Here is an 18357-nt window from a genome sequence, read left to right on the forward strand (position 1 = left end):
AGGCTCCTATAGCACCTAACCCTCCCTCTGACACGTCCACCTCCAGAGTCAGTCAGCTCTCCAGGGGCCTGCATCTGTGTCTCAGAGTCTCTGGGGAGGGGCCCAGAGGTGCCCATGCTGCTAAATGACCAGGCCGGCAGCTGCACCTGTGGCCTCTGCTCCCGTGGCTGCCTGACCACAGAAGAGCCGTGGCAACATGTCTCCACACTGATTCTACCCTTCTTTGCCTGGATTCCTAGGAACTGAGAAGGGTTCACTCACTCAGGCTTATACAGACTACGCCCTAGAAACTGCCCTCTGGCCCCAAGCCACCCCGGTGCCTCCACCCCACACCCACCCTGAGCCCTGGAACCTGAGCTCTCCCGCTGCTCCTCTGCAGCCGTGAAGGTCAGGTCCCTGGAAGCTGAGCTCCAGCTTCCAGTCCTACCAGGACGGTACTGATAAAGGTGAAGTCCCAGCCCTGTCTCTGACTGTGGCCTTGAGCAAGTCACTTCCCATCTCGGGCCTCATTTTCTTATCCACAAAATGGGCCACCTAAAACTTTCCTGCGAGGTTGCTGTGATGGGTCCAGGCCGAGAGTGTGGAATTCCTAGCACAGAGCACAGCAGGAGACCAGGTGCCTTAGACAACAGGTAATACTAAAAGAGCTACTTCTGTGCCAGGCACTCACTCGCCGAGCTAACTTTACACATGTTAATCTGTTAATCTGTTTCATCCTCGTAACAACCCTATGAGGTAGGTACTGTCACCATCCCCATTTCACAGATGGGGAACCTGAGGTCACTAAGCTCTGCCTGGCCTCTGGGCCCCAGTGAAAGGCAGCCGTGACCAACACAGCCAATGGGGAAGTCCTGCTTCAAGGGGCTCCACCCTACATTCCCAATCTGCTTACCTCAGGCCCCAACAGGGGAAGGGTTGTGTCCAGGGTCACCCGGGGAGTCAGGGGCAAGGATGGAGTCAGAGTCTAGGCCACCCCCTCCCAGTTGGAGTCAGCCTGACCCCATCACAATTTGACAAGACCAAGTGAGGCGAACCAAAGAGATGGAGGAACAAAGTTGGGGTCCCAGGGCTGGGCCTTCCCCTGGGGAAAGCAAATAGCTCAGCAGCAAAATCCACAGAGTGAAGTTTATTCCCAAGAAAGTTCCCTCCCCCCTCCCCAGCCCGGGACAGGGACAGACAGCCTGGGGGTGAAGATGGGGCTCCAGGGGCTGAGGGGCCTCTGAGAAACAAGGAAGGGCCCTGGTCCCCCGGCCACGCCGTGTCTGGCTCCCCCAGCCCAGCTGAGTCCACTGTGCCTCCCTGCCCAGCCCTCGGGAGAGGGGAGGGGGCGCTGGCTCCTGGGTAGTTCCAAAGTGGAGTGTGAAAATAGAGAGATATATAATATTTATACGCAGTGGGCAGTCCGGAGTGGCACTCACACCTCTGTCTGGAAGTCGCCATCCGGTGGTTCTGTGGGCTCCCAGGCTGCTGCCCGGTGCAGGGCCAGCCGTTCTCGGGGCTTGGGGGGCAGCGAGCCCAGCGTCATAGACTTAAAGGTGCTCCAGCTCTGATGTCGCCGCTGTTGGGACAAGCCGGGACGCTCCCCTGGACTGGGCTTCTCCTGTGCGGGGGAGAGGGAAGGGCCCGTGGAGATGGGCCAATACCCTCACCCACTGTACAGAGAACCAACTGAGAAGGCCCGGGGAGGGCCAGTGATGCCCAAAGTTACAGAGCAATCGGGTGCCAAAGTGGGGTTCAAATCCAGACCCGCCTGGCTCCAGAGTGGGGTTCCTCATCCCTGTGCTCAGAGTGGGCCCCCTGAGACCATGTCTCCTGCTGCCCACCCTCCTCAAGATCCTGATGGAGCTCCCACCAATACCCCCCAGCTCCTAAAAACCCCAGACTGTTGCTTATGCCATGGGCAGGCCCTTGGTGAGGCAAGCTGAGGCTGCCCAGGCCGGGGAGGAGGGCAGGGAGGGAATGAGTACCTCGCGGCCCACCTCACCCCACCCCACCCCAGCCTGGGGCACTTACGCTGGACACGCTCCGTTCGGCTGCCCCACCTGAGGACACACTCCACCGCTTCTCCCTCTGCAACGGGGGCCACGGGTCAGGGTCTGACCCCAGGGGCCACTGTGCCGGGTTGGGCCCCGAGCTCCAGGCAGGGGCAGTCACAAGAGGAGGCCTCACCTTGGCCGTGGACTGGCTGCGGTAGCGGTCGAAAGTGTGGAATTTCTGGTTGAGCTCATGGTAGAGTTCCGAGTGCCGTTTCCGGGTGTGCATCACCTTCTGGGAGCCACAGGGCGTCAGGGCAGGTGCTCCCCACGGGACGCTCAGCAACCTGGGTCCCCACATCCCTGCCTGCTGCCGGCCCCTCTGGGACAAGGCCTGGCTCTTCACCCCAGAGCTACGGGCTTGGGCAGTTGAGGGACTGTCCTGGGGTCAGGCTCTGCACTGGGGCTTGGGCTAATTGTAGGAAGGGACCCTCCAGGGACAAACCGCCCCCCACAATCCCAAACCCAACACACGCATACACTGTAGCACTTACCTCAAAGTCCAGGTCTGAATACCGTAACTTCTTTCGCTGGGAAGGAGCAACAAGGAAGCAGTGAAAGAGAAAAAAACTTTTTACCCTGTGCAGGGGGTTGAGAGTGAGGAAATCTGCTGCCCCCCAGGGTCTGCCCACTGTACCTTCCCCCAGCCCAGGCTCAGGAGCTAGGAACCCTTGAAAGGACAGCCCTAGAGGTTGTGGAAATGGGCTTAGGGCCTGGGAGACGAGGCTCCAAGGCGCTACCCCACCACAGGACTGCCAGGGGCACACACAGGCTGGCACACGCGTAGACATGCACCTGCACGTGGACCAGATGTCACAGCGCAGACTTCCAACACGGCGGGACACAGATCCCCACATGGGATCACAGAGCAGACCCTCCTTCCTCTGTGTCCTGGATTCCACCCCTCTGTCCTGCCCCATCTTGCCCCATCCTCTCTGCCACCAACGGGCTCCTCTCTCCCTGGAAACCTCCACTTGTCCTGCAAATACAGGACGCAGGGTTACAGAAACCTTCCTTTCACCGCACTTTGCCCCTTTTCCTGCCAAACTTGGCCCTGCCTCCCTGGCCTCCCTCCCTCATGCCTCTCCCGGCTCTCACTTGCCCAAGACCACCTTCAAGGCCCCAGTGGCCTACGCAGCATTCGGTGCCACTCAAGAAGGAGGCCTCAGAGTCTCAGAATGTTGGCACAGGAGCGCTCACGAGGCCAAGTCCGACCTTCTCAGGTCACACTGGGGAAACTGAGGTCCAGGGTGAAGGACTTGCCCCACAGTCCTCAAGGACGCCCCTAAAACCGCCATCTAGATCTCCCCAGTCCCAGGCCTGCAGACACGCCCCCTCTCCTGGTCCTTCCACCTCCCTGCCTGCTCTTTCTTCGCCATCCACCCTGGCGTCTCCAACTCTCAGCCCCCGCACTCTGCCCTGCACTCTCCCCTGCCCTTCACCACACACACACACACACACACACACACACACACACACACACACACACACACGTGTCCTCCCCGTTCCCAGCCACACTGCACTTCCTGGAGGCAGCGGGACTCCTCTCCCTGCTCCCCGATGCCCGCGGGCAAGGCACACACGGCTGCGCCCAAGAGAATAAACTCTAAATCCCCCCGCCCCCAACACACTCCTCCGCCCCTCACAGTTGCCCACACCAGAATTCTGCACGTCATCCTTGACCCCTCAAGACTCCGCCGTGTTTTCTGCTACCTCCCACACAAGGAGCCCAGGGCCGGCCCCTCCTCAGGGGCCCAAGCACGGACAGGTGTCCCCAGAACAAAACCTGCCACCATGCTGAGCGCTCCCTTCCCCAGTTCCCGTGTCAAGTTTTCTTTGTGACGCCTTCCTGTTTCTGCCATCTGCGGCAAGCGCAGGCACCAAATGTTCAAGAAACATTTTGGGAGAAAAACTAAACTTGCAAACCTTCTAGCTGCTAACTTCGTTTTCTCGTGGGGAGGATGGGGAGCCGGTTTCTGGGGCCGAACATGAACAGCCAGTGGTGCCTGAGCCGTGATTCCTGACCCTGTCCTCATCCACACCCTCCTCATCCCTCCAACGAAAGTTCTAGAGTTTTCTACAGGGGGCCACTACCAACTGCTTGTGGCCAGTGATTCCCTGCAGGGAGCAGGCCTGAGGAGGTCAGAGAGAAGGTGGGGCAGCCACAGAAAACACACAGGCAGGGCAAGAGAGGGGCTGACATTTTCTCAGGAAGAGAGGGGCAATTACCACAGGCCTACGGGCAGTGCCTGAGGCTGACTTCAGGAATGCTTCCAGTAGCAGTCCCCAATCATCTAGCACTTTCTACCTGCTCCACACAGAGATACATGTTTTATATCAATTAGTCCTCGCAACAACTCTACCAGGAGGCTGCTCCTGTGTTATCCCCACTTTACAAATGGGGAGACTGAGGCTCAGAGAGATTAAGGCGAAGAGAGCTTACGTGAGCCTCAGGGGAAGATTATGCTTGAAATCTCACTGCTGATCAGCAGCGTCCAGATCTGAACTTGGGGACTCGGAGACCCAGGCTCTCATCCCCTATGACGTGGCTTCCCTAGCAATAGAGCACCGGGCCTGAGCCACAGGCCCCTTAAAGGAGGGCCCATCCTAACTGGTCACCCCAAAACAGGCACTAAAGCAAGTGTGAACACCTTCGAGAAGTGCACCCTCAGCGCGTGGTGTCCAAGCCCATTTGAGGAGCTCAGAGGAGCCAGGATTCCCCTGGAGCCGCCATGGGCACAAACGGAGGAGAAACGCACAGCAGATATACTCCCCGGGACTTTGTATGAGGAGGCTGCCGGCTGCCCCTTCCCGGCTGCTGCCAGACAGTCACAGGCACCCGGGCTCAGGCCTCCCACCCCCACCCGCCGCCCATGCCCAGCAGCCCCTCACCTCCAGGGAGCCCAGCTTCATGGTGGAGCCAGGCACGGTGCGGGGCATGGTCCGGCTGCGCTCCCCCGGCTCGGGCACTTGGCGGGCGCTGGGTGTCGGCGGTGGCGGTTGGAAGGTCATCCCGTAGGGGTTCTGTAGCGACCCGTAGGCAGGGCCCAGCCCCAGGCCCGAGTGGTCCACAGACAGGAAGCTGGGGTAGCCTTCGGCATGGCCCAGTGCCTTGGCAGCCCGCCGGGGGGTGCCCTCGGGCCGGGACCGCGGGGCGTCCTCGCCACCTCCGCCCCCGCCGCCGGGCTGCAAGCTCAGAGTCCTCCGGGGCAGCACCATGTAGTCCCCGTCGGAGCCCGGCTCGGCAGGCTGCAGCCACGTGAGGTCCAGCTGCCGCAGGCCACCCTCCCCACACATGTACACGGGGTTGGCCTCCTGGGGGGGCGGTGGCTCCCCCAGCCCTGGTGAGGCTGCCATGGGCACCAGGAGATTGCCAGGCAGCGGTGAGAAGCTGAGGCTGCCCTCGGGACCCACGAGGCAGGACTTGGGCTCCTCGTCCTCGTCCAGGGACAGGCGGGACAGTGTGCCCGTGATGGTGGACGGGTTACAAGTGTTGACCTCCTTGAAAAGCACTGGGGGCAGGAGTGGAGGGAGGTAAGTCCGGGGGAGGAGGAGCCCCCAGATGCCCTTGCCCACGCTGAGCTTGGACAGTGGGGGAAACTGAGTCCTGGCGTGATGGCTGGGTGGTTAACACAGGGGTTAAGAAGGTGTCTATCCCAGAGGCCCACAGCCAGGGAGGGCGAGGAACGAAGCCAAGGCCCAGCTCCCACAGTGCCCGGGTGCGGGTCCTGACCTCTGACCCGACAGCCCCAAGGCTGTCAAAAGAGACTTGCTCCTCCCCGCTCCCTGGGCAGCTCCTCCCCAGGAGACGGAACTTGAAGGAGGTTCCGGTAAGAATCATGGACATGACACTTTGTGCGGAGCACCCGGCTAGGCACTTGATGTCCCCCAGTTCACGTAAGGCTCCCAGCCACCCTAGGAGGACACATTTCTCTCCGTTGTAGGTGTGTAAGCTGTTTGCCCAGAGTCATACAATGAGTGGTGTTCACAGCCTTGAATCCAACTCAGGGTTGTCTGACTCAAAAGCTGGACCCCGCAGCCAGACACCTGTCAGGGCCTTCCTTGGTGCGGCTGGGGGCCCTCCCTTCCTGCCCCTCTCTGGGGCCATGCTCGGCTCTGCCCTGGCACACTCACCTGTCTGACAAGCCAGGTCCACATCTTTTTCAAAGTCTGACTATAGGCAGAGAGGGAGAGAGCAGACAGGCAGAGAGAGGATCCATGTATCAGGGTGGGGGGGGGAAACGCAGGCCCCTCCCTACCCGCCCAGAGGGTCTGCCTCTGCTGGGCACACTGCCCAACAGAGCAGAGGGGCCCCAGGCGTGGTCTCCTCCAGCCGCACCTGACAGCGGGAAGACTGAAGGGGGGAAGGACTTGCCCAAGGCCACCCAGCTGTCAGAGGCTGAGCCTGAATCAAACCCAGTCTCTGTTCCCTCCCTGCCATAGATGAGGCAAGTGAGGGGTCTAGGGCAGGGGGCACTGAGAACCCACCTGTGCCCTGCCCGGGCCTCCTCACTCACCAGGATCTGCAGCTGCCCGTTCTTACACGAGTCGGGGGAGTCTTCGCTCTCGTCAGCCCGGCACACGCCCATCTGGCATTTCACCACGTCCTGCACCTGGGGGCAGCAGGTGCCTACTGGACCTGAGGCTGCCACAGGGCCCCCGGTCACGGCTGGCTGTGCCTCCCACCCCAGGCACCCGGGCGGGTGTGGAAGGAAAGAAGCGCATCCAGCCTAGGGGAGGGGGAAAAGGAGCCCCAGGGGGCCGAGGCCAAGGCCAAAGCTGCCCAAGCTATCAGCGCGCACACCAAGGGCTGCCCAGCTGGGGACCTGGTCGGGCCTCAATCTTCCCCATCTGCACCCATCTGCACCGTGGGGAGAAGCGAGAGACTGGCATGGTGTGGGGAGGACAGGGGCAGGAGAGGCCCAGCCCACCTCTCGGCGCAGAAAGCAGTGCACAGCCGTGATGACAAAGCCCTGCGCGGAGTTGAAGACAGCAAAGAGGGCCTGGAAGAGGACGGAGCGGCGGTCTGTCATGGCCAGGACGGCGGACATCCAGGTGAGCGCCAGCAGGGGCAGCACCACACAGGAGCTCCAGAGCGAGGCCCTGAGGACAAGGTAGAGGGTCCGTCAGGGCGACACTCCAGGGGACAGGCTGGGCTGAGCCTGGGCCTGCACTCAGCCTGGGGCCCTTAAGCTGCCCAAGACTGGCAGGGCCCCAAATGCCAAGACCTCAGTAATGTCCCCAAGCAGGGGGGCTGAGGAGCCGGAGGCAGAGAAACAGAACGAAGACCAAGAGCAGAAAACTGGGGGACAAGGAGAGGGAGAGGGACAGACACACAGACACAATGGGACTGAGCCAGAGGCAGCATCAGCGGACAGAGACAAAGAAGGTGGAAAGAAACAGTGGGAGAGAAAAGGAGGAGGGAGACAGATACAGATGCTGTGAGTTTCAGCCACAATTTGCACAGAATCACAGGCCTGGGCCACATCCCCAGAGAGTCTGGGAGGGGAGGAGAGGAAGAGGGACAAAGAGAGACGACAGACATGGTGAGAGAGTGGATGAGACGGGCAGAGACACACAGGAAGGTTAAATCGGCAGAGAGGACAGAGGACATCACAGAGCACAAATCTTTGGGGAGAAGACGGCGGGGCGGGGGGAGGGCGGGGGGGACCAGGGCAGCAGAGGCTCCTCCCCTTCAGCTTCCCAAGGAGGAGGTGCCAGGCTCCCAGGGCCTGCTCAGAGCTGGGCAGAAAGATCATAGCTGGGGCTGGGGGTCAAAGCCAGGGTCAGGGCCAAACCCACACATCCCCGACCTCCTTGACAAGGGAGGGCAGAGAAAAAAGGCAGAGGGGCCCGGGCATCCGGGCACCAGTGCCAGCCCGCCCCCACCAGCAACAACCCACGAGCACACAGTAGGGCAGCCTTGCCCTACTGGGCCAGGTGCCGCACCCTGCCCACTCTGCCTCATGAACACCGCCAGTGGGAGAGTCAGGCAGGGGTGGGCACAGCTCTGGTCAAGGCAGAGAGATGGGCAGGTGGCCAAGACCTGCCCTAGGAAGAGCGGTCCAGGGCTGTTCAGCCCTGCAGGGGGCGGGCACAGTGGTCTCCACAGGCCCCGGGGGCAGAGCCAAGACTAAAGAGAGGACCTAATCACAGCCACGAGGGCTACCGCTGATTAACCACCAATTCTCTGGCAGGCCCTACACCAAATACTTTTCATACATTAATCACACTGTGACCAAAACAACTCCAGTAAACAGGCATGGGGATTATTATCCCAATTTACAGATGAGGAAACTGGAGTGTGCCCAGCTGGGCAGACAGAGACAGAGCCGGGATGCAAACCCCAAGGGGCACCTCCGAAGCCCAAGCTTTTAACCACTAGTTCTGAGAGCCTGGGTCAGAGAGGCAGAGGGGAGCCCGAGCGAAAGGGAGCCTTCTGCTACACAGAGGTTCCCAGAGATGGTGCCAGCCGCCTCCAGAGGCACTGAGCTCCCTGATCCCGGAGGTGTGCAAGACAGAGCTGGGCCCCCACTGCTCAGGGAGGGTCAGCTGGATTTCTGGCCCTGAGTGGGAGGTGGGGCCTGAAGCCCTGAAGTTCATTCATTCATTCTACTCTTGTGCGGCTGGGATTTTAAGTCTCAGCAGCCCGAGGACAGCTCAGTGAAATAATCCCCTCCCTCCAAGATTCTCTGTCCTCCAACTGACTGTAGGATTCAGTGCCTCTGAAATTCTAAGTCTCAGATTCTATGACAGATGATAAGACTCTATGATTCACTCATTCGAACATTCTTAGCTTCTGATTGTCTTATTCTAAGATTCTACCATTCTAATTCTAAAGTTCTATGGGCTCAAAAATTCTAAGGGTGGAGGATTCTATGAGCCTCTGTAGGTTGGGGCTATAAGGAGGAGTGTGTGTCTGTGCCTGGATAAAATGTAAGCCGGGGCTGGGTGGGGGGCAGGGGCAGGGAGCAAGGGGTGGGCACGGGAATACGGCATTTTCTGGAAAGCACAGACATTCATTCCCGTGGCCTCTTTGCCATCACAATGTCGAGCCCTTGAGAGTGCATGGCAGTTGGCGGGGCAGGGCAAGCTTTCCAGGGCACTGGGCTGATACCCCTCCTCCCCCCACCATGGGCACTGCCCCCCCTTCTTTTGCCCCCACCCACCCACCCCCTTTCCCACGGGGGCACAACTAACATGGCGTTCCTGGCCGAGGCTGAGCTGAGCAGGGGGCTGGGGACCGCTCCACACGCTGAGCAGGGGAGGAGCAGGCTGGCCCAGGGGCACCGCTCCGACCTCGGGGGCGGCACAGACATGGGAGAAGGGGGGAGACACACAGGAAGTGGGAAGAGATGGGGCAGTGTGAGCCCCGAGTGGGGTGGGAAGGGGAGGGCAGATGAGAGAGAGAGAGGTGGGTTAGGGTGGGCGAGGGGCTGCAGCTGAGCACACCGGGTGCCCACCTTGCCTGCACCCTTGATGCCCCAAGGTCAGGGAGCCCCCGGTCGCATCATCAAGCCCTGAGTCTCCAGGAGTGGCTGCGGCCCACCCTCCCTGAAGCACTTCCCACAAGGCCAAGTCCCAGCGACCCCCCTCCCCTTACCCAGCCCTCTGCTTCTTGGACTTGTCTGAGATGCCGTCCCGAGCCATGAGCTTGTTGAAGACGATGATTCCGATGAGCATGTTCACCTGGGGGCCCGGTGGAGTGGGGTAGGGGGAGACAGGATCACCAGATGCCCTCCTGGCAGGGAAATCCCCAGGTGGAGCAGGTAGACCCCCTTGGGCCATGCCCCTCCCAGGACACTGCAGGGGCACATACCAGGACAATGACGGCTGCTGGGCCCACGAAGGCATAGAGCAGACCGCCCTCCAGAGAGAGCCAGCAGCTGGGGAGGGGGGAAAGAGGGGGTATCAGACGACCAGCGGGCCCGCCCCCACGCTCAACCACCATCCCTCAGGGCTCCCTGAGCTGCCAGGTCACGTTACGCATGGGGCAGGGACCCAGACAGGGTGACAGGGAGCCACTGACTGCTGCTGAGCCCCTCTAGCAAGGGTCCTGGGGCCACCAAGGCTGATCCCTGACCTAAATGGTTCTGAGAGTATCCAATCCCCGCACAGCCTTTTATAGTCAGGGAAACAGGCTGAGACGGGAGAATCTGCCCAAAGTCCCACAGCAGGAGTGGGCCAGGATCACAGCCCGAGAAGTCTGGAGCCCTATCAGGTCCACTGACTCCCGCTTCCCACCCCGGGAGGCCCACGTACTAGCTGGATGTACCGTATCCTTTGGTGCGGGTAAAGCCGACCGACACGGCCACCACCAGGGCAGGCAGACCTGGGGGAGCAGGGGAGCCAGAGTGAGATGGCCACCCGTCCTCAGGGTCCTTCACCCTCCCAGACCCCCAGCCCAGCTGACCCGTGTGCCCAGAGAGCAGGGCCGGGGCCGGTAGCTCTCTTGCTGCCCCTGCCCCCAAGGCCCAGTGACAGGGTCCAGCACGAGCCCTGCTCACCCCAGCCCAGGCAAAGGAAGCGCTTGCGGACGAGGCGGGTGCGCATCCGTCCGATGACAGCCAGGTAGGACTGCCAGGCCTCAGTGAGCACCCAGCAAAAGGACGAGAGGAAGAAGAAGTGCAGGAAGGCGGCTGTCATGGTGCACACACCCTGCAGGGAGAAGGAGAGGGAGGGAGTGGCCCTGAGCAGCCGCCAGGGTGGGAGGCGCCGGGCTTCCCACGTCCGCTGCTGGGCGCTGCCACGGCCGCCCACCTGAGCTCCGCCTCCCACAGAACCCTGCCAGGCACCCCCGTCTTCCTGCACCCACACACAGCACGACACAGGCCCGGTGACACGCACATGGCACTCGGCATCCAGGAGGCGGGCGGGCAGGCTGCCCACGCACAGACGGGGCTGGCAGGGAGGGGGACAAACAGGAGTGCCTGCCACGTCATGGCCGGGTGGGCCCCACGTCTGGCACCAGCAGGGCTGGCGCTGTGCAGAGAGGGCCGAGGGGGCATAAGGGACAGCCAACACAGATCAGACGCGGGCACGTGGCACAGGAGGTTCCGCTGGGGCTCCCACATGCCCGCAGACACGCCCAACACACGTGCGCACAGGCACTCAGCTCACGTACACGTTCACAGATGTACACAGACATCCCTCACTGGAGTACACACACCCCCTCTCCAGCTCCCTCATGTACGCTCACACACACTATCTCCCACACACACCCTCACCCAACACCCAGCTCGAGTGTCTACACACATCCGGCACTTAGTTTCATACACGCGAGCACACGCGCCATCCCCCCTTCGCCCCACTCTCACACCCCAGCCCCCCTGTGAGCCTGCACCTGCCTTGCTCAGCACCCGCGACTGGCCCACGAGGATCAGGATGTTGGATGCCAGGATGGACAAGCAGAAATTCAGCAGGATGATGGAGCGTTCCGATTTTATAAACCTGGTGGGGCACAGTGGGCAGAGACAGGGGAGCTAGCCGCCCTGCCCAACCCCGGGTGGCCGGCCACCTCCAGCCCCGCCCCCTCGTCCCCCCAACCCCCCACCGTCCCACCTACCTCCAGAAGGCGGCATAGATGGCAAGGAGGGTGAGCAGTGCCATGCAGGACACAGCACAGCCAATCACAAGGGGGACCGAGGGGGAGCCCGCCAGCTCCAGGGTCTGGGGCAGAGGGGCAGACCGTCAGATGGGTCACTGGGAGAGGGCAGCTACAGGGGTCCCATCGCCCTCCCCACCTCCTGTCTAGGACAGACTGGCACCTGCACCTGTGTCACACCCACACACGTAAGGGGACTCACCACTGCCTCCACACACGCACAGAGCAGACCCAGTCACGTACGTGGACGTGTATTTATGCTGTCACCCGCACTCTTCCACACACAACCAGACACACGTGTGTGTGTATACACATGCAATCACCCACCGCCACACACCCCTGGGCACGTGGCATCGCTGTGAGCAGCATCCCAGGGGCACAGACTTCCACGTGCAATCCCACAAGTACACCCACGCAAACGCCACGTGGGATCACCCAGATCCCCGCCAGCACTGTCACAGACGGCCGCTGGCACCCAGGAGCCTCTCCTCCGGCCCAGCCCAGGCACTTCCCTCCCGCTCACCAGGTCCTTGGGCGGCTGGGCCAGCACAGCAAAGGTGGACAGGTGCTGGCACTGGCAGCGGGTGTGGGCTGCCTGGGTCTCCAGGGTCTGGCAGCTCTCAGTGTCCCAGTCCCCTGAGCTGGCATCTCTTGGGTGGAGGGAGAGGTGGAATGAGCCCCAGCCCAGCTCCACGGCCCCACCCCCAGTGCTGGCCACTGCCCAAGGACAGGTGAAACCCAGAGCAAGGCCACATCCAAGAGGCAGGCAGGCAGGCAGGCAGCGGGAGCCACAGGGTTTGCCCTTGATCCCTTAGGCCAAGGATGGTGCCAAGGCGCCCTCCCTCTGGCCTTCCAGGCACGACATCCCCTCCTGAGGGAGGAGTCCCAGGGCTGCAGCCCTCCCCACACAGAGCCCCTGCCCAACTCACGCTCTGGAGTAGTCCCAGCTGGCACAGTGGGGATCCGTGGTGCCCTGCGGAGCAGAAGACCTAAGTGCAGCGTGGGTGGGAAGCTGCCCACCCGTGACCACCCCCATCCTGCCATGGCAGGCCCCACACAGGGCAGACCACCTCCCCATCAGACAGGCCTTCGACTGCCCTGGCTGGGGCATACCCAGGGTCCCCGCCCAGGGCCCCACTCACGTTGATGATATAGGAGAGCTCCACGGTGATGAGGGGCTCAGCTAGCGGCTGGGTGGGGGGCCTCACAGTCACTGTCATCACCCTGGATGTGACGGCCAGCGGGGGCCTGGGGGACAGATGCTGAGGTCAGCTCCTGCCAGCAGGTGCCCACACCCAGTCAGGAACCCTGAAGGTGCTTTGGATCGAGGGCAGGAGGCTACCATGGTGCCAAGGCCAGGGGAAGGCCTAGAGGTCAGCGGGGCCCAGGACTTTGGGTGAGGCCTAGAGCTCAGTCCAGCACCCCCTGCACCCCCTGTGAAGCCTCTGGGAGCTGCACGGATGTCTTGGAGAAGCACCTGTGTCCAGAGCCAGGCGAGGGGTCCCTGAGGCTGCAAATGGATCTCTCTGTGGCCAGCATGGGCTCAGCCCTCCTTCCCTTCCCTGGGTCTCCCTGGACCCGCAGCAGTGCCATCCAACCCCTCCCAGGGACTCACCTGGGGGGCGGCAGGATGAGGCCGAGGGTGCGGTAGAGCACAGCACCAATCACAAAGTAGGAGGAAGACTCCTCAGGGTCTGCTGGGAGGAGGCGCTGGTGGGAGTGGCCCGGGCCAGGCGGCACGGTTCCTGGGCCTCTCCCCCTGCCAAGGCTGCCTGCTGTCCCGGATGCGGCCGGCTTCCCTGGGGAGGAGAGGCTGAGCACCTCCTTGGGTAGGAAGAGGCGGTCCTCTGAGTACCGCACCCAGTCCTTCATGCCCCGGCGGCCGCGCATGGGGAACGTGATGTCGCTGGACACAGCCGAGACGGGCTCTCGCTGAATGCTGATCACTGCAGAGGACAGACAGAGACAGAAACAGAGGGGAAGGTCACAGGGGAAGAGATGAATGTGGGGGAGACAGACAGCAGGAAGGCAGATGCAGACACCAAGGTTGGTACAAACAAAGAGGCAGGGGACACGTATACAGAGAAACAACAAAGAGACGGAGCATGGGAAGAAACGTGGAGACAGAGATACAAATAAGGGGTTAAATGAGGGAAAGGCAGGGCCCAGACAGAGAGAGGAAGATAGGAAAAGCCCTCAGAAACCATCCCTCCCCCAGGGCGTCCTGGGTTTGGCCACATCCAGCACCCTCTCCCCTGCCCGCCTCCTTGTACCCAGGTTATCTGTGACAATCAGAGAGCTCTGGAAGGCCTTGAGAGCATCGCCCACCAGGTGAATGAAGTCCTCCACGACCCGGAGCAGATGCACAGAGCCAGGGGCCACCTGGGGACAGACAGGGCGTGAGGGACCAAGGCAGGGGTGGGCCATGGGGCACAAGCCTGGAAGCCCAGCCCCTCACCTGCTGAGCGTCATCCCACTTGTCCTTGTTCTCTGCGTCCACCATGAAGCTCACCACCTGGAAGAAGCGCTGGGGAGAGAGCAGTGGGTGTTGGGAGGTCCCAGCCCCACGGCGAGGAGCTTCCCCGCCACAGCCACACCTGCCATGCCCCCACAGACTCTGCTATAGGGGCCCGGCCTCCCCCTTCAATCTGGGGCTTCTGAACCTTCAGCCCTCCTTCCTCTTGACAGGGTAGAGGGTACCTGCACGTCATCAGCCGAGGGCACATAGGTGGCTCGCTTGAAGGTGTCAGTGACATTCCTCAGAATGTCCACGGAGAAGAGCAGGTCCCCACTGTAGTAGGTGCGCCGGGCCAGCAGCTCCTGCAGGCTCCGCACCACTTGCGACATGCCCTCGCCCGCCAGCATGCGCTGCCCCTTGGCCAGGTGCTCCCGAAGCTGCCAGTGACAGGTAGGCTGCTGTCACCAGAGTGTCAAGAGCTGGGACCCGCCCCTGGCCCATCCCACTCCAGTCCACCCACCACTTGCAGCCAGAGGGGAAGGGTCAGATAGAGATGCTCAAAGAGATCATGGGGAGACAGAGTCTAAGAAAGAGACCCATAAAGAGAGAGAATCCCCAAAGTTACGTAAAGACTGAAATAGGAACAGCAAAAGAAAGAAGCAGCTCAGATATAAGTATAAAAGATGATAAGCGCAGTTGAGGGACAAGGCACCTCCCTAATCCAAAGAGGCCATCACACGCTGGAGTGTAATTCGCTCGCTCTCTCAAATACGAGCTCCAAGCACAAACACAACAAATACCGGTTACAGTCAGACAAGTACACACAGGCCACGCTCGCTAACAACATTCTTACCCCATGGCAGGCCCTGGGCTGGGCACTGGGGACAATAAAAATAATTTCAACTTTGTCCCTGCCTTCAAGGAGCTCCCAGTCTCACAGGACACAGACATTGTGATGAGCACTCGTAACACCTAATGACTGAGAAGCTCAGGGGGCTGTAGGAGCACAGGGGGAGGCACTGGGGATAAGGGAAGACATCTGAGAATCAGGCCTTGAGGGATGAGTAGGAGTTTGTCAGACAAGGAGAGGCACAGCCAGGCAGAAGTGGGCACATCGTATGTACGCCAAGGCACATGGGCACGAGCAAGAATCCAGCTCCCTCCACGCCCACCAGAGTCTGGGACAGATCCTGTGTCGCCCCAGCCCAGCAGGGTGCACTCACCGACAGATACAGGTAGCGGTACTCGTGGGAGATGCAGCGGGCAAAGCTGGGCAGCCCCCAGTAGGCCACGCCCTGGGCACTGAGGAGACAGCGGCGGCTGGCAGACCCTGCAGGGGGACAGGACAGAGGGTTGGGTGTGGGGGCCGAGCTCTCACCCACTTCACTCCACACCTCAGGATGGAGGCTCAAAGAGGCTGGGGGCCCAGAAGGGAGCGGCAAGAATGGCGGGTGTGGGAGGCGTGCAGGGAGAGCCACCCGCTCCTCACCTGAGGCGTTGGGGGGGCACTTGTTGTAGATGATCTCTCCAGCAGCCGCCTTCTTCCACATCATCAGCATCACGTACTCGTCCCTGCACATCTCATGGAAGGCTGTTGGTACAGCAGAGGGGCTCAGCCAGGCCCAGGCACTTGCCCGCAAAGCCCCAGGGTCCAGCGGGCAATACCTGGACACCTCTTCTCACTGCAGGGCTTCACCTCCTCTCCGGTGCCCTCGCAGGGGTATCCCTGAGAGCCTGTGGCCTGGCACATGCGGAAACGGCGCTGCCAGCCTGTGTCACATGTCTTGGAGCACAGGCTCCACGCGTTCCACGGCCCCCACTTGCCGTCTGTGGCTGCAGAGATGGGGGGCGTGAGTGGCCCCAGGCGCCCCCTGGGCCAGGGCCACCACCTGCCGCCCCTGTGCCGCGCACTCACCCGGGCACTCAAGGTTGCCGCACTCCCGGGTGTCAGTGAGGGCCCCGGTACACGTGGCCCAGGCTGGGCCCGCCACGCTGCACTTCCGGCTGCGCTGCTGGGTCCCATTGGCACAGGACATGGAGCACGGGCCCCAGGGACCCCATTCTAGCCACTGGCCTTCCACTGCATGGGGAGACACAAGCAGGGTTGGCTGTTGAGCAAGGGTGTGGGGATGCGTCAGGGCAGAGCACCACAGGGAGATGGCATTCAGATTTGAATAAGGCCAGACCCACTGGAGAGGGGTGGAGGAAGGGGGGCTGGAGGGAGCTGGTGGTGCCTGGGCCTGGGCCTGCCTGCCTGCCACCAGCTCCAGGAACACAGGACTCCTCTCCACTCAGCACTGAGGCAATAGCTCTCTTCCGGCTAGGGAAACGGGCCCCGGGCCACCTTCTGATCTTTGCCCACATGTAAGCCCAGCTTTGTGTCCCCTCACAGCCCAGCTGGCCATGAGCACCAAAGTGCTATGAACAACAAGGGTAGTCCAGGGCTCAGGGGAAGGGGCACTGGCGAGCACCCCCTTTAGATGGAATCACAGGGTGCCAACTCCAAGTAGGCTGGGCCAGGTCACCTCCCACGCTGGCAGGTAGACTTTGCCAGTCTCCCCATGCTTGGTCAAAGTTCACTGGGGTTCCCCCGGGGGCAGGGCACTGGACCTGACTTCCTCCCCTTTCCCGACCCCCACCCCGGCTGGGCAGCGCCCGCCTGAAAGCCCACGGGTGCTACTGACCCGGGCAGGCGGCCATACTGCAGAGCTTAGTCTGCAGCTCGGGACCCTCGCAGGCCTTGCCGCCGTGCTGGGGGGGCACGCAGGTCCGCATCCGGCTCCGGGACCCCCGCCCGCAGCTGCGGGAGCACAGGCTCCAGGACCCCCACTCCTCCCACACGCCGTGCACTGCAAGGAAGCACGTGGCCGGTGGCTGGGCGGCACCTTGGCCCCGCCCACTGCCCACCCGCCCACCAATCAGGAGCTCCGGCAGCTCTGCCACCGCTCCTCATTGGCTCTTCCCTGGGCCCCAGGATTCCGCCCTTTGGGGGTGGGGGGATGTGGAAGACACAGACTTCTAGTCCCAACTCACACAGGACACTGCCTGTGGACACCGGGACAGGGAGACTAGAATCAACCCAGGAGGGGAGCCAGGGGTCCTCCTCTCCTGGGGGCACAGTAAAGCCCAGGAAAGGGCTCAATATCTACCCCACCTTACCCCATCCCCATCCCTCCCCACCCCAGATCCAGAGCAAGAATCCAGCATGGCAGGCCTGGGGCAAGAGAATGCCCCTCCCCACCCCAAGCGCAGGGACACACAAATAGACACGACCCTCTACGTGGACACTGACACAAAAAGCTCACATTGGAACACGGCTTTGCCCCACCCCTTTGCAAGCTCCTGGCACACCCCCAGTTGCCAAGACCCCTTCCCAGGTAGCCCTACTTTAAGTTCCCAGCCAGGAGCTGATCTGGCCTAGGCACCACTTCGCTCCCTCAGGCGCAAGGGGCAGGACCCGCTGAAGCTGCTGAGCCCCTCCTGACCGACAGGCTGTCCCCACAGGCACATGCACATTCTCAACAACTCCATGCTGAACTGAGGAAGGCTTCAGGGTCTAGGGGAGGCTCCCTGGGGAGTGGGATAGGGAGTCAGAGGAGGGAGGGGATGGTCAGAGCTTCATTTTTTTTTTTTAAGTGGCATTTCTTTTAGATCTTGAAGGACAAGCTGAATTTTAATAGCCAAGGTAGAGGTGGAGGGGATAGGATGAGAATAGGCAAGTGCAGGGCGGTGGAAAAGTGCAAGAGATGCTGGTGTGGCCAGAGCACAGGGAACACGGAAGGCGGTGAGGGTAAAGAGACAAGCCTTGATTACCAGGACGTAGGCATCAGGGGAGTGATGTGCCCAGAACCAAGCCTGCTGGTGCGGGCCCTGGTCTGATTCATCTGTGTCCCTGATGCCCTGTGTGGGGTTGGGCACGGTGCGGGGGGTGGGGGGACAGTCAAGTTTGCTGAATGAAAGGAAGAGGCAACCAACCATCTTTGGAAGATGAACTTGCCCGAGTCCCAGGCAGGACCCGACCCTGCAGGCAGACTGGGCGGGGAGGACGGGCATACCTGGGCAGGTGGCTGAATTGTTGCAGGGCCGGGTCTCCCGCAGGGGCCCGCTGCACAGGGTCCCATAGGGGGAGGACACGCAGGAGCGGGTCCGCACCTGCAGGCCCTGCCCACACGTCAGGGAACACACGCTCCACGGGGACCACTCCTCAGCCGCTGGGTCGCCTACGAGAGAGGGACAGGGTCGGCGGCAGGGGGCATCTCCCA

At 61.7% G+C, this 18357-nt stretch overlaps 1 protein-coding gene across 12 annotated transcripts in view; it reads right to left on the minus strand.

Annotated features, from left to right (window-relative positions):
- Nucleotides 1-1025: 1025 nt before the first annotated feature.
- Nucleotides 1026-18357, minus strand: part of ADGRB2 (adhesion G protein-coupled receptor B2) — a 36747-nt gene continuing 19415 nt past the window's right edge. For 2 of the 12 annotated variants that reach the window (XM_079922576.1, XM_079922569.1), the window contains exons 4-31: nucleotides 18151-18315; nucleotides 16780-16944; nucleotides 16011-16175; nucleotides 15761-15928; nucleotides 15585-15686; nucleotides 15319-15425; nucleotides 14338-14532; nucleotides 14096-14164; nucleotides 13911-14019; nucleotides 13253-13583; nucleotides 12780-12885; nucleotides 12567-12610; nucleotides 12161-12287; nucleotides 11599-11702; nucleotides 11381-11483; nucleotides 10541-10691; nucleotides 10296-10365; nucleotides 9853-9919; nucleotides 9637-9722; nucleotides 9234-9332; nucleotides 6965-7136; nucleotides 6551-6646; nucleotides 6168-6207; nucleotides 4926-5545; nucleotides 2528-2563; nucleotides 2170-2268; nucleotides 2014-2070; nucleotides 1026-1600 (exon numbers count right to left, since the gene is read on the minus strand). In XM_079922576.1, the coding sequence (XP_079778702.1) occupies nucleotides 1415-1600; nucleotides 2014-2070; nucleotides 2170-2268; nucleotides 2528-2563; nucleotides 4926-5545; nucleotides 6168-6207; nucleotides 6551-6646; nucleotides 6965-7136; nucleotides 9234-9332; nucleotides 9637-9722; nucleotides 9853-9919; nucleotides 10296-10365; nucleotides 10541-10691; nucleotides 11381-11483; nucleotides 11599-11702; nucleotides 12161-12287; nucleotides 12567-12610; nucleotides 12780-12885; nucleotides 13253-13583; nucleotides 13911-14019; nucleotides 14096-14164; nucleotides 14338-14532; nucleotides 15319-15425; nucleotides 15585-15686; nucleotides 15761-15928; nucleotides 16011-16175; nucleotides 16780-16944; nucleotides 18151-18315 (3839 nt within the window). In that variant the 3' untranslated portion in view covers nucleotides 1026-1414. Of the gene's footprint in view, nucleotides 1601-2013; nucleotides 2071-2169; nucleotides 2269-2527; nucleotides 2564-2828; nucleotides 3013-4925; nucleotides 5546-6167; nucleotides 6208-6550; nucleotides 6647-6964; nucleotides 7137-9233; nucleotides 9333-9636; nucleotides 9723-9852; nucleotides 9920-10295; nucleotides 10366-10540; nucleotides 10692-11380; nucleotides 11484-11598; nucleotides 11703-12160; nucleotides 12288-12566; nucleotides 12611-12779; nucleotides 12886-13252; nucleotides 13584-13910; nucleotides 14020-14095; nucleotides 14165-14337; nucleotides 14533-15318; nucleotides 15426-15584; nucleotides 15687-15760; nucleotides 15929-16010; nucleotides 16176-16779; nucleotides 16945-18150; nucleotides 18316-18357 lie in introns of those variants that run through there. The other 10 variants (XM_079922572.1, XR_013828503.1, XR_013828504.1 and 7 more) reach the window with 10 other exon arrangements.

Source organism: Stenella coeruleoalba (genome assembly GCF_951394435.1).
Source record: "Stenella coeruleoalba genome assembly, chromosome: 1".
In the NCBI taxonomy this organism is placed as follows: Eukaryota; Metazoa; Chordata; class Mammalia; order Artiodactyla; family Delphinidae; genus Stenella; species Stenella coeruleoalba.